Source organism: Mesocricetus auratus, unplaced genomic scaffold (genome assembly GCF_017639785.1).
Source record: "Mesocricetus auratus isolate SY011 unplaced genomic scaffold, BCM_Maur_2.0 Super-Scaffold_100019, whole genome shotgun sequence".
In the NCBI taxonomy this organism is placed as follows: domain Eukaryota; kingdom Metazoa; phylum Chordata; class Mammalia; order Rodentia; family Cricetidae; genus Mesocricetus; species Mesocricetus auratus.
In genome coordinates, this window is record NW_024429200.1 from 39,001,016 (window position 1) to 39,016,004 (window position 14,989).

Below are 14,989 nucleotides of genomic sequence, written 5' to 3' on the forward strand. Positions count from 1 at the left end.
AGAGACGAATGATGGAATTTTATGAACTAGCTAGCCCTAAGTACATAGCAGCAGACGAGTAATTCAGGGAAGGTAGAAGTCAAGGAACAACTGATGTTGTCCTCTAACTGACCCCCCACCCTGCCACCCACACACACATTCTTGCACAGAGAAAGCAGGTGGATTTTAAAAGAAAATAAGAAATATGGAAATGAAGAGGGCGAAGGAAGTAAAGAAAAGTGAAAGTATCCACAGGCATGGAATTGCAATTCCTTTATGAGACGTCTGATTCTCACAACCCCTTCTTATTTCTCTATAATGGTTTTTAGATCATGAATTTCCCTGGTGCCTTTCTATCAAATCCAGTGCAGAAGACGGTGTCTGTCTATACTTTAAAAAATAGACAAATGCTGATATATTTAACACATTTATTTTGGAGGTAATTAGATTATAGCCTTTCATGATTATGTGCCTAGTTAAAAAAAAAAGTGTGGATTTGAGTATCTGGGTGAAATTGCGAACTTGGTAGAGGGTGACAGGAGAATAAGAATGCACTGACAAAACAAATGATTAGAAACTTTTGTGGATAAGCTCAAAGTTTATGTGGATCAAGGAAGCCACTTAAGGCCCCAGAGTAAATGCTGCTGATGTCCCAAGCAAGGGTAACCCTGAGTATCTAAGCTCAGAAGACACTTCTGCATGAGTCATGAGAAGGGGAATACTTGTCCTTTTACCAAAGGCAGAGAGGAAAGACATCTTAACGCGAATACAGGGCATACAGATGAGAACAATGCTGACAGTTACATCCCTCATAATTTTCAATTTTAGAAAAGATAAAACTCACAAGTTTGCACACAAAACAGCCAAGTCTTCACTTTTGATTCCTGAAGTTCATGGTGAGTGTCAATTTTAGGGGGAATGATATGGTCTCTAAAGTTATTCTTTTCTAGGTTTTTAGTTGATTATCCCATGGAAACAAGAAATAACTTTGCTGGGTTTGGCAAAAATGCAATAAAGATAAGCATAGGAAGAGGAGCCTCTGTCAGTGTTAGTCCCAAGATCCCTTCCTAGTGTGTCTGTCAGCTTGAGAAATGTTCATCTGTAATGCTTTAGTCTAATTATTTTATTTGGCTATAGAAAGTTCTGAGGCATGCTTTAATCACTTTGATGCTAGCGTTGTCACAGTGCAACATTAAATCATTTGGAAACGATGATACCTCCAGTTAGTCACTATTTTTGCAGCTGTTTTCTTGCTAAGTTTGTTTGAAACCAAACCAAATAGAATTTGTTATGGTGAAATAGAATACAGCAAATGAATATATCAACTTTATTTTCTTCTTGTATCAAGGTAAATTTTATTAAAATACACAGTTCTCATTTGTCTGTCTTCTTGCCCTGAATGGGTGTGTTTCAGGGACTCTACTTGCTTTAGAAATTTCTGAGTAGTCTTTCTGACACCACCAGGTTTCATCATCATCCATTCTGAACTCTGTAGGCATACTTATCTCTCTAACACTCAGGCTGAGTCCTTGCCACTTCCTTGAAAAATAAAATGTCCATGGCTTCCAGTCACCTACGTAATAGCCTAACTCCCCTGCTTGACATCACGGCCCTTGGCTATCTCGACACTGTCTGTATGTCTAGTTTCACTTCTTGTAGTCCCACATATTTTCCGTGTTTAATAGACTGAATTCCATGCTACAAATAGTCATTAAGCACTTAATTTTCACAGACTCTAAGATAGCTACTGGAAACTTAAATAGAACTAAGACTGGTCTTTTTCATGAATTGAACGTATCCTAAGGAATAGCAACAAAACAGAGTTGTTCTCCACCCTTCCCCCTCTGCCCCGGAATAGAAAATTATTTCCAAGACAAATAGAATCATGAAATTGGCAAGGATAATTAAACCTCCATGTATTATGTTCTTTCTAAGCATATATGCCCAAGGATTTATAAAGTAAGAATGGTGTAGGTCACAATAATCAATAATAGTAAATGGAATTTTATCAATAGATTGCATTAAAAGCTGAGTATATAGTCTCTGCCAGATTACCTTATTGAATGGTATTTGGCTATCATGTAGTGACATAACAAGTTACAGTGTTGGTCTGACATGATGAAGACATGTAAGTGGCATATATATTGGGGTGAAATATAGCTCTAGTGTGTTTTGACCTGATGGTTCAACAAGTGTTCACTACTTTAAGTGATTATGAAGCTATGATGTTTGATGTTGGATAGGTAATGGACACATCAGGGAGATGCTAGACAAGTGATTATTCAGAAGGAACATTTGGACCTCTCCTAGGACATACTTCATATTGTTATATATTATTTTAATACAAATAAATATTTTTCACACACAAATACAATAATCTAATCATTTTGCTGGCAGGATTCTCTATTACAATAATGTGAACACCTATCTCAGTGCCTCACATAGGCTATGTAATTTTTGTGTAATAACTATTCTTTTAATATTATCTGAATGCCATAAGTTAACATATATGTTTAACCTTCATATTTATGGCTTCCAAAAAGATATGGTAATGTGTTTCTTCAACAAAAATTGTTTGGCCCAAAGTGAAGGTCAATGTTAATAATCAGAACAACATTTTCTAAGTTTTTCTCATTACGAGTGGTAAGTTTAAGAAATGCTATAGATTGTCTCTCCTACTTGTTGAGAAATTTGTTTAAATTTGGAAATGTTAAGATTTCTTTGCATAGATTTTACAAAACGTGTAAAGAGAACACATCTTCCTCCCTGTAATAGTTACTCAACACATAGCATGTAGTGTGTGCCACCTGTTATGCTAATGTCCATCTCACACTAGCTCCTCTGTTTACAAGCTGACATGAGTTGCCATATAGCTTCTAGTATCTTCATTTTGTCTATTAGGAAGCTGAGACATGGAGGTCAAGGGACTTGTCCTAGATCACTAAATCGCATTGCCAATGATTTGTCAACCACAAAGATGAGACCCTGGTGCTTTGTTCTAAGTCTTGTGCTAGTGTCCTATTACTATTTATGGTAGGTAATGCTGCATTTTGCAGTTTTCATTGCAATCCCTGTTTCAGAATAACCATTAGTTTTGAAAAGCTGAAATCATAAGGGTGTGTGCCACACAAAATACTTCACTAGTTCAGTGAGAATACACTATTGGGAGTCTACTCAAATGCTTTTGACTTTTCACATTTCTGCTTTAACGAAGGGAAATCCCAAGGAATATGCATATTTGCCTAACTGAGTGAAGATTTGTGCAAAATGTAGGCTTTTAAAAGGCTTTAATCATGTCTATCCTAGTCAATCCCTTGATACCATTGCTTTCTTCTAGGTTCTACTTACAACCAGTATGGAATGCTCATTGGAAATGAGCCAAAAATCTAGACCTTTGGCATTTTGAGTTGTAAAATTACATTGTAATATTGTACTTTTCAGATGAAAAGTAATACTGGCCTAAATAGAAATGAGCATAGAGGTCAGTGTCCACCTAGTGTGCATAAATATCCTGTATAAATATTTAGGAAAGAGTTTTGTTTGCTAACTACAAGCAAATTCAAATTTCTGATTGTGTTACACCTTGACATGTTTTTCAAATTCTAAATTAAAAATTTCAATTCTATCTTAGAAATTGAGAAAAATAACAATTATTCAATGGAAAGCAGAAGACAATAGTAACTAATAGTTAATTACTTCAAATTTATCAGCTGTTTTTAAGTTTCACGTGATCAAACTTAATAAAGTGAAAAATTTGTACTACCTTCTTGGTGATCAGTTCTCTGGGATTGTAGAAATATAAGATGCTATTTTAGGTACTTTGGTTGAAAGAAATGTGGTACAAAGCTCTAGTTTAATTAGAAGTTTCTGTTATGATTGTTGCATACCAAAAGCACTGAGCCTACATACAGATGTCAAAGAGAATGAAACTAGGAAATCCAATATAATTATCAGTTTTGACAGCAAAATAGATGACTATAGGATACACATTTTCATTTCATCAAGATGAATGCTTTCATTTGTGAAGTTGTATTTACTTAGTCATTGGAAGGTCACATCCAGCTTTACAGTTTTTATTCTATTTCTAGTTTCAGGTCATATTTCTTTCAGGATTAATTGAACTTTTTATAGCTTTATCTGAAATATACATCTGAACATGGAATGCACATCTGAATTAGCAAAGAAGTGTACTTTTCTGGGAGACAAGATCTCACAGCAAATTCCCTGAACTTTGCCTCTTATAATCTCCACAATGGTCCCTGAGTAATAGCTTTGGGAGCTGTTTTGTAGATGATTCCACTGTTACTGGGTTTCACAACTCTTCCTTTTGTTGGTATGGTTTTCTATCATGGTTTCCTGTTGCAAAGAATACCCATAGAGACTCACCAACATGACTGCCTATACATGAACTGAACAAGGAAAATGGCATGCTACAGTGGATGAGACAATCCCAGGAAGTCTCAAAGAACTACAGACAGCTAAGCAATGTTGAAAGCATAATAATATCTTCCCCAGGGCAGAGTATCAAATTTGTCATCCATCACTAAATGGTCAGCTATGAAGACACACATATAAGTAACATTATCCAGGCAGAGACTGAGCAGGTAGTATTTATGTATTTAGACATGTATATGCATATACATTTGTAAGTACATACATGCATGTAACAATTTATGAAAAAATGGCCATAAACTTAAAAAGATAAAGGAGGACTATATGGGAGAGTTTAAAGGAGAGAAAAGGGAAAAGGCATATAATTACATCATAATCTCAAAAACTATAAAGTAAAAGTGTAGTGAGAGTACAACCATTCAAATAATGTACCAACCTAAACACTATCACAAATGGGAGGAAGCGGTGATGGAGAGCTAACTATGTGGTTTAGAATGCATGCTGTTCTATCAGAGGATGTGACATTATTCCCAGAAACCATAGCTAATAACTGCCTGTAATAAGAATTCCAGGGAGATCTGCCACCTCTGACCTCTGAAGGAACTGCACTCACATGAACATACCTGCCCTGCCCCACTCCCCACACAGTTAAAACTTAAAAAATAAATTTTCAACTTGTTATATTTTTAAAAATATGATTTACGTTCATGAATGTATTGGCTGCATGTGCATCTGGGTACCATGCTGTGCCTGCAAAGGCCACAGGGGAGACCCTTATCTCTTGGAACTGTAATTACAGGTTGTTGTGAACCACCATATGGGTGATAAGAACCCAATCCACATTCTTATGAAAGAATAACAGATGAACTTAACACAAAGTCATTTCTCAAGCTGGTCAAATGAAATTTTACTTAGAAAAGATTTTCTTTCAGACCTGGAAATTAAAACAGATATATAGAATTTATAGACAGGAAAGTAAAAATTTGAAAACATCTGTCTCGTGAGGTAAAAAAAAAAATATCCAAACTGTAAAAGATCTATTAAAACTCAATAGTAAGAAACAACATAACTTTTGAAAGAATAAAATGAAAGGCATTAATATCTACTTTACCAATAAGGACATAAAAATAGCAAATAAGCATATGAACTCGTACACCATACCAGTATCGTCAGAGAAACTCAAATAAGAAAACACAACATTACATGACTAAGATGGCCACATCTACAATGTTGACAACATTGATGCTATTTAGAAGAACACATGAAAATGCATTTATCACTAAAAATACAAATTGATTCAGACATCTTGGAAAGCATTTTGGACAATTTCTAGCAAAACTAAATATGTATCCCAATAATTGTTTCTTGTGCTTTATTCAAAAAACAAAGAATTTATGTGCACAAAACTTTGCATGCATGTATTTCATTTGTAGCTACCAGGACTTGGAAGCAACAAATTAGCCCTATGGGTGAATGGATGAATTACAATATAGGCATACAATGACACAGTACTCACAAAAACAGATATCACATGCTTTTGACGTGAATGATGAAGGACTATTTAGGGAGATGGAAAGGACTAGAAGGTTGGGAGGAGATCCATGGTGGGTAATAGGTGAATATAAGTAATGCGCGATTTGAAATATGAATGAAAATTTAATAATAACCCCATTATTTTTCATACTAAGTAAAATTTTTATGAAGCACAAAAGGAAAAAATGCCATGGCATTTGTGACACAGTTTAAACTTTGGTGATGTAATTGAGTTTATTGTTTTTCCAAATATTACTACAGGGAAATGCTTTAAATTGTAGTTTAAGAACTGCTTTTGCAATGTTTTGTATTTTATAGTTCAAGTCTTGCATTACTTTTTAAAATATATGTTATACACAGAATAGAGCCAATCAAATATTTAGGCCAAATTATGTATTTCTCAAGGAGTATATAGTAAACTTGTTCAAATGTGTCAACACGGGAACTTCCATGCTGCACATGTGGGTTCACAAAGTGGATCAATATGATTATTTGGGCAGGTAAATATATTTCATACTAAGAATTTTCCCTTCCTTTCCCTCTTTTGAATTTCCCATAGACTTGCTGCTTTCAAACAGCTGCATTCCCTTTTTGGGTTCCTCGGAAGGACTGGATTTCCAGACTCTTCTTTTAGATGAGGAGAGGGGCAGGCTGCTACTAGGAGCCAAGGATCATGTCTTCCTGCTCAATCTTGTCGACTTAAACAAAAACTTTAAGAAGGTCAGTTTATTTATATACATCATTGGTGGATTCACTGAACTTCCTCTGTGCCTTATGCCTGTTTTGTGTTAACCGATGCAGTGTCACTCAGGAGGTTTTCTGTGTGTCAAAAACAACAGAAGGCAATTAAAAACATATTGCCTCTGACAAATATTTTATGTGTTTATGGATATTACTATGTATGCATGCTTTTTGGTAAATGGGTATACTATTAAAGCCATTGAAACTATGAATAAAGACAGCAAATATTATAAATGTCTACTTATGTATTAGAAAAGCAAGTGTCTGTAAGGAAGAAATGGCAAATGAATTAATCAAGAATAAAAATGTATTTTGTCCTGAACATGCAGCAATAGAATCAAAATGTCATTCATTTTTCATTAACAAGTATTCCTTTGATCCAGGTCTGTGGTAACATTTTAACATTGTTTCTCCACACTTTTATTTCACATCTGAACAAACTTCTGTTAAGGCCTAATGATTTTGAGCTAATAAAGACTCATGATCTTCCAGTTTTGGGCTGGTTAAGAAGTCGTACTACTTAAAGAAAATATAGAGAAAGTGAAAGATGATGTCTGAGTAAGGTCCCCCAGCAACGATAACCCCACAGATACCAGTCTGGACAGTTCATATAACCAGAAAGTTTCATAAGAACTAAAGATGCTGCATGAGTGACCATGAAGCCTAGTTTTAATATGATAAAAAGAAAAGACATATTAAAGAAGATTTAAAAGAAAAATACCTCCCCAACCCAATTAACTGTGTGGGAGAGGTGCCTCTTACTTGAGTCAGGGAAAAGAAACTAATTCTAGGCTACAGACTTGACCAGTCAGTGAAATTCAGAGATGGGCGTAATTTCTGAAACTCTCTTTCTTAACCCAATTGACCAAAACATGGAACTGTTTCAACACAGAAGCTTTCTCTATCATCTACTGCAAATCCACAGATGATCGAGCAGAGTCGGTGACCTGTCCTGCAGTAGGAGCATTAAAGTTTGCACAGGGTTGTGTCTTTGGTTCACTTTTGGACTCACTTTAATGAAAACCAGAACCAGGCAGAATATAAACACCACATACTGAGGGCAAAGCTCAAAGAAAGGTACTCTAGGCCTGCCCTGAAGATCCCTATGTAAGATATATGCCAAGGAATAGAATCTTTTTGGGGGTCTACGACAATGCCAGTCTTTTCAATCTGTCTCAAGTATCTACCCACTCTCTCCAACTTTTGACAACACAGGTCTAAGGATATTGCAATCAGGTGTCACCCAACTCAGTGAATTAGCCTTGAGATGGTGGTGTATGCCTTTAATCTCAGCACTCAGGGAAGAAGAGGCAAATGGATCTCTGTCAAGTTCAAAGCCTGCCTGGTCTACAGAGTGAGTTGCAGGACACCCAGGTCTACATAGGAAGACTCTGTCTAGAAAAACAAAATAAAACACCTCCCCAAGAAACAAAAAAGAAAGAAAGAAAGAAAGAAAGAAAGAAAGAAAAAAGCCAAGAATTGTCTGTATTAGTTTAGCCCATTGATTCTTAACTGTCTTAATGTTGTTACCGATTAGTACAGTTCCTCATGTTGTGGTGATCCTCAACCATAAATTTATTTTGTTGCTGCTTTACACCTGTGTTTTTGCTATTGTTGTTAGCATAATGTATGTATCTGATATGCAGGATATCATATGTGCAACTACAAAGTATTTACAATGTACAGGCTGAGAACCATTCCCTTAGGTCCAAGTTGGGAAAGATCAACTACCTATCGATAAGCAAGTTCTCCAAGACAATACCTCTAGAACTATCACATATCAGGGGGAAACCAAAGTGACAATGAAATGAATGTGTGTTTTCCTCTGTATCTTTACTAATTATGTTGTAGATCTTATTTTGTGGCTATGACAATTAGGCACTGGCCAGAGTAATATCAATTTTAGTGGCCAAAGGACTGCCTTCATCCACACAATCCCAATGTTTACAACATAGACAAAGATTCAATTTACTGAAGTAAATTAAGATAACACATGGCTTTGCCTTGGAAATCAGTGCTAGCATGGATATGTTCTAATAACTCGTATCCTCAGACCAGTGTCAACAGATTGACTTTTGAACAAGTACTATTTCAAGACTAGTCATGAAACACTAATCTAGTGGACTTCTATTGTGTCCAGCATCACTTCAGTAGGCAGTCAATAGAAATGTGGACTTTTGGCCCTGTCTCTATACATGGGCTCTTGATGCAATGGAGTACTGTAGAAGTGGAGGCCACATACAAAGCACAGTTTCTGGAATTTTTAACACAGTTATGATTCTCAGAAAATTGGACATAATCCCACAATGTCAAACCTCAAGCAGGAGATAGTAGACAAGGTTGATATCTGGGCCCAAGTACATAAGACAATTATTAACAGACTAAAGGAGGAGATAGACTTCCACTCATTGATTGTTAGAGACTCTTATATCCCATTTTGGCAATCCAAAGATCATTCAAACAGAAAACATGAACAGAAATTCAAGAGTTATATTAAATTCTCAACCTGACAAGCATCCATAGAACATTTTTGGTCCAGCATTCCCACTTACATGCTCTCATCAGCACAGAGACTACTCAAGTGGGATCGTAGGCTATTGGAAGTCTCATCAAGTTATGTGAAATGAAAGTCATGTCAGTAATTATTCCTTACTAAAAAAGATAAATCTAGAGGCTTTACACTACCTGATTTCAAAATTTACTGCGAAACTAGAGTCATCAAAATACCATTGCCTTGTCATAAAAACAAACAAATGAGCCAATGGACAAGAACAAGTAAAGCTATTATAGATACCCCATGCATCCGCATTCAGCAGACTTTTAACAGGTGTAAAGGAACTTCATTTGAAAACAAAAACTTGAGTTGTGTGGTAGTGACCCTCAGCTTAAATCCCAGCACTTGGGAGTCAGAGGCAGCTAGATCTCTGAGACTGAAAACAGTATTTTAGGTCTTCGAAAAAAATTTAAAAGGTTAACTGTGAGAAATTCACAATGAAAAAGGTAGAGGAAGGGATTTTGAATGTTACTATCATAAAGAAATGATATATGAGGAGAAAGAGAAATTTAGATCTGATTTAAATATTACCTAATCGTACATGTGAACAAGATAAAATTGGATTTTCCTGGCTTATAAAATTGCCATATTTTGAGCGTAAGTTATTTTTAAAATTGCAAAAGAAATGCATATTGAAACCCAAAAATACAATACCCATCATTCCCTACAAGTTAAGCAGCAGTGCAGAAAATAAAAGATTAGGTGTTACCAATTAGCATTTTCTATGAGTTTAGCAAATATTGTAATATACTGTAAAGCCTATAGATACCAAGGCTTGAGGGATTGAAAACTTTAAATGAAAAAATGTGTGAAGTACTCTTAACCTGTGAGGCTTCTGTGATTTTCAGTTTATTTGTGTTCAGCGAAGAGCAGAAGCCTTGTAAAATTCAGGTAAGTCAGACTCGGTATTGAGTTCTGCTTACAAGCAGTTAACTAGAGATGTTGAACTACCTTATTGCATTCATCTATGACTGTTCTTGAATCATGTATGTGTGAAACACATTTTATGACTAAATATCCGTGACTTTGTTATTTGAATAGGATTTGTTCTTGAGATTTTAGTCTTTGTGTTAATGATTATCTGCACATGTTGTTGCTTGATGAATATAAATAGACTTTCACTTTTTTTCCTCTTCCTTTTTGCCTCCTTGGTTTTACTCCATTGAGATAGGATCTTAATCTGTAGCCCAGGATGACTTACAAGACTTGGTGATTCTCCAGCCGTCACCTCCAGAAGCCTGACATTACAGGTGTGAGATTTCACATCCAGGACCAGACTTCCTTTTCATGCAGTTCATTTTTCTGGATCTGAAGCTCAGTGTTATAGCACTTACATGGCATGCATTAGACCATAAATCCAATCCCCAGTAGTGCCAAAAATGAGACAATAGATTAAATATGTCGAAAAATCATAACATATCTAGCATATGATAGTATAAGAGAAGACATACTGTTTCTATTAAAAATTAATTGTTACATTGATTAATGTTTGTGGCAGTGTATGCACACATACATGTTCATGTCTGAGCACATGTGAAAGACATACATAAAGTTTGTAGCTACATGTAGGATCTCAAACATTCTTTCTTCATCTTTTGGAGACAAAGTGCCTCAGTGTACCTGGAACTGGCTGACTTCGAAGTGTAGTAAGCTGGCCAGGCTCAGGGATCCTTCTGTGCCCACCTGTTCAATGCAGGAATTAAGGATACATACCTCCAAACCAGCTCTGCTATTTGACTGCTGGGATTAGAAACCAAGCACTCTAATCTCTAGATTTCTCCTCACCACTGACTGCTATTTCTTTTATTTTATGTCTTTTTTATTTTTAAATTTAAATTAGAAACAAGGTTGCTTCACATGTCAATTCCAGGTTCCTCTCCCTCTACCTCTCCTCCCATGCCCTCCCACAAACCCCCACAACTCCCCTCCCCCAATCCCCACTCCATTCCTCAGGGAGGGTGAGACCCACCATGGGGTATCCATAGTCTGTCATTTCATCCAAGGCAGGGCCTAGGCCCTCCTCCAAGAGTCCAGGCTGAGAGAGCATCCCTCATTGCAGGATAGGCACCCAAAGTCCATTTTATGCCGGGGATAAATATTGATCTACTACCCAAGGCCCCATAGATTGCCTAGGCCTCCTCACTGACACCCACATTCAGTCTGGATCAGTCTCATGCTGGACTCCCAGCCATCAGTCTGGGATTCAAGAACTCTCCCTTGTTCAGGTCAGCTGTTTCTGTGAGTTACACAAGACCATTCTTGACCCCTATGCTTATCAGTCCTCCCTCTCTGTCACTGGGTTCCTTGAGTTCAGCTCAGTGTTTAACTGTTGGTGTCTTTCTCTGCCTCCATCAGTCATTGGTTGAAGGTTCTGTTTTACAGACTCTGGCACTGGTATTGCAGGCTGGCACTCCCCTGATCCATGTGTAGCAATTGGTTATCAGGTGGCATTTATATGACTGCTACTTCTTTTTAAACAAACCAAACAAAATCCACATATACACGTGTCTGTGTGTCTGTGCATGTGTGTGCGTGAATGTGTGTTTGTACGTGCATGCTTAATGCATCAGTACAACAGGCTCACCCTGCATAATTTACCTAGATGGTTAATCCTTGAATGGAAAGCTTTTGAGTTTTTGTCATTTATCTTTTCAGTAGTTCTATACATTTTTATATCCAATAAGGGAGAGTGAGTTGTTTCTGTTTTTGCTTTTGTGTTTGTTTTGAATGTTCAAACTTGCTAAGTGTCATTGAAAGCAAATGTCTGGACATGTATTCATGGAAGCTGTGTTTCTAGAAGGAATATGTAGAGCTAAAATATTTCCAGGAGGTTTTACCAAATTCTCTTAATTTATTAACTTAGAAGGAAGTCTTTTAAATTTACACATAGTCTTTAGCCTGTGTAATTATTTATGGTAGCATGAAATAAACAGTAGTATATGTGCTAGAATTAAAGGAATTCCCTCTACTCTGATACTATGGTTCCATACTATTTGTTCTTAAGGCTATACATTTTTTATTCATGAATTTATTTTAAAAGTATAAAAACCCCTGGTAGAGATAGATGATATCGGGTTATATCTCAGTTATCAGTAAATATCATAGCAGAAGATGATACTTTCTACAAATGGAACTAAAGAAACAGTTTTAATTTTGCTTTTATACAATCTGACTTGCAATGCATTTTCCCAAATATGTCTTGGTTTAGTATAATAACAAAAAGCAATTCATGCTTTTAAGGGAATCTATTCTTGTTCTCCTCTTTGCCTTCAGGGATTGGAAGAAAAGCTTCATTTATCTGAACTGAGTGCATTAGATCATTGCTTAAAATAATTTGCGATAGTACAACTTCCTTTTGTGACTATTTTAAGTTTAACTTTCTTTGGCAATGTTCCATGCTCAAAATTTGCTAATATTTAATAAGTTAAATGTTTATGAAATATCTAATTCTCTTATGACATTCTTATAATAAATGATTATTTGAGTACTTCATTCAATTAGAGGTTTTCCACATAACAAATTTCTTTATACCTCTCTAAAATGTGTAATTCATACGAAAATCATATATGTGTTCGGAATAGGTTGTGTTTATGTAGGTATTCACCATTTCAATTTGTATAAATCACTCCAATGCTAAAAGGTGCTCAACGGTAGCCAGTAAGTGTTGAGATGTAGTACTTCATCAGTGTTTAGACCTATGGGTTTGTATTGGCTCAGTGCCCTTGGGTAATGATCCCGACTACTCACAGAAGGCAACCACACATGTCGGGGCTCTGATGGCTGAAGGTGTCCTTTGTGCTCTATAGGGTTAAAGCAATCCCCAGCACATAATTGAGTTATGAGAGTCTGGTTACTAATATTTTCCCAAGGGAAATTAAAAAAATGAGTTTTTGCAAAGTACTCGATTGAAGAAAGTAAAATTTATCATACAATGTACATGTCGACATCATATACTAACAACACTGTGTCTATGAGAAGTAGCTATTATAATTCACACTTACACAAGCATTTGTTTATTATGGTAAGAAAAGAAAATGCAACAAAGTTCTATACAAAATGAATTAGGAAATGAGTACTTAATGATTCCATTTGCACTATCTTTACTCTTGATCAGGCTAGCTTTTGAGCCTAGCACAGTGAACCCTGCAGATATAGACTTAGGTTATTGGAACATGTTCATTACCTCTAATATAAATTCTATGAAGACTGTTTGGTTGTCTTTTAAATGTTCTGGAATTTAGTTAAAATATATACCCTTATACTTTTTTGTGTGTTAGCTTGCTTGTGTATGTGTGTGTGTTGAGGGGTGTCTGTATAGAATAAAAGTCCATGGAAATATAAATATAATATATGTCAAGAAATTAATGTTTTATAAATTTAATCAGGATTTCCCAAATTGGTTCTTCAGTAAGAGTATAACCTGCAGAATGATTCTGGGACAGGCTTTGTAACAGTCATTTGGCCTTGTCAGAATTCTATAGGTAACATTCCTTGATAGATACCTTTGCTTAGATTAGGAGATTTGAGCATTTCCTCTTCAAGAAGTCATTTCCCTAACAGTTCTCTGCATGTGGGTGAATGCATTTTTTCTCTGATGTATGAAGCTTCACCATGAGACCGATTATATTACCAAGAGTATTTTGCTTCTAGAGTTTTCAATTGACTTTGACCTAGCTTTTGCTTGAACTTGATCTAATATAACCTCATTGAAACCCCCCATACAAGATTTACTTTTTAATTATTTTAAAGTCTGTCTGTCTGACTATCTGTCTGTCTGTCTCTGTTCTTCTTTGTCTCTTTGAGAATATGCAGGTGCAGCCTAGGTCAGAAAATTTGGATCCCCTGGAACTGCAGTTAGAGAGCGTTATGAGGTGCTGAACCTGATTGCTGGGAATTGAAATAGGTTCCTATGAAGGAAGTGCATGTACTCTTAACAGCTGAGCCATCTTTCAAGCCTAAATTTATAGTGTGTCTCCCTCTCAGGGACTGGAAACCTCATCCCCCATGCCATGTGGAGGATACTCAATGCTACATTAAGAAAGATGATCTCTATCCTCCCATTTTGTTAAGTTGAAGACAAATTTTATTTTGCTTTAAGAGAAAACAACAGGGAAGACAAGCTGTAAGTCTCAGCAATCGCCAGGAGGAGAGTAAGAAGAGGAATAAAAAAAACCTTTGAGTTAGGGTCCCAAAAAGCCAGCATGTTCAGCTGTAGAAGTTGGGAACAGCTGTGTGGGAAGTTGAGTCAGGAGAGTACTTCTGAAGATGAATGATAAAACACGGAGTACTGGCGTAAGCATGCTTCAGCTATTGGAAAGAGACATACAAGGGAAAAGGGGATGAGGAGATTAGAAAGGAAGATCTGTAAGCTACTTGCAACTTTCCACTTTTGCTCATGGCTCCTGTCTGTTTCATGGGAAGCCTTTTACCATGGCTGTGCTTGATCCCATGGGAAGCCATCATATGTCTGTGCATACTCTGGGTGTGTTGGCTAGTGCCACTTTAGCCACAGAGCATGTCCACTGATATCACTATCATTTATTGTCCTGTACCTTTAGTCATTAACTAGAAGGAAATCTGGAGAGCAGGAGCTATCTTATGATCCCCAAGGCCCTTTCCCTAACAAGCTGTCCGAGGGGCCCTGTAGCATCAAGTGAGCTTGCTCAGACAAAACCCAGTTCCTCCAGGGGAAACAGAAATTTCAGATATCTGCTTTTCTAGTCTGTTATTGTTTGGACATGGATGGGATAATCTAAATGAGCCATGCCAATCAAATTTGAAAATTTTTGC

At 36.4% G+C, this 14,989-nt stretch overlaps 1 protein-coding gene across 2 annotated transcripts in view; it reads left to right on the forward strand.

The window, feature by feature from the left end:
* The window catches only part of Sema3d (semaphorin 3D), a 193,342-nt gene that overhangs the window by 81,939 nt on the left and 96,414 nt on the right, over positions 1–14,989 (forward strand). For both annotated transcript variants that reach the window (XM_040728654.1, XM_005083585.4), the window contains one exon: positions 6,464–6,624. In XM_040728654.1, coding sequence (XP_040584588.1) covers positions 6,464–6,624 — 161 coding nt within the window. The remainder of the gene's footprint in view (positions 1–6,463; positions 6,625–14,989) is intronic.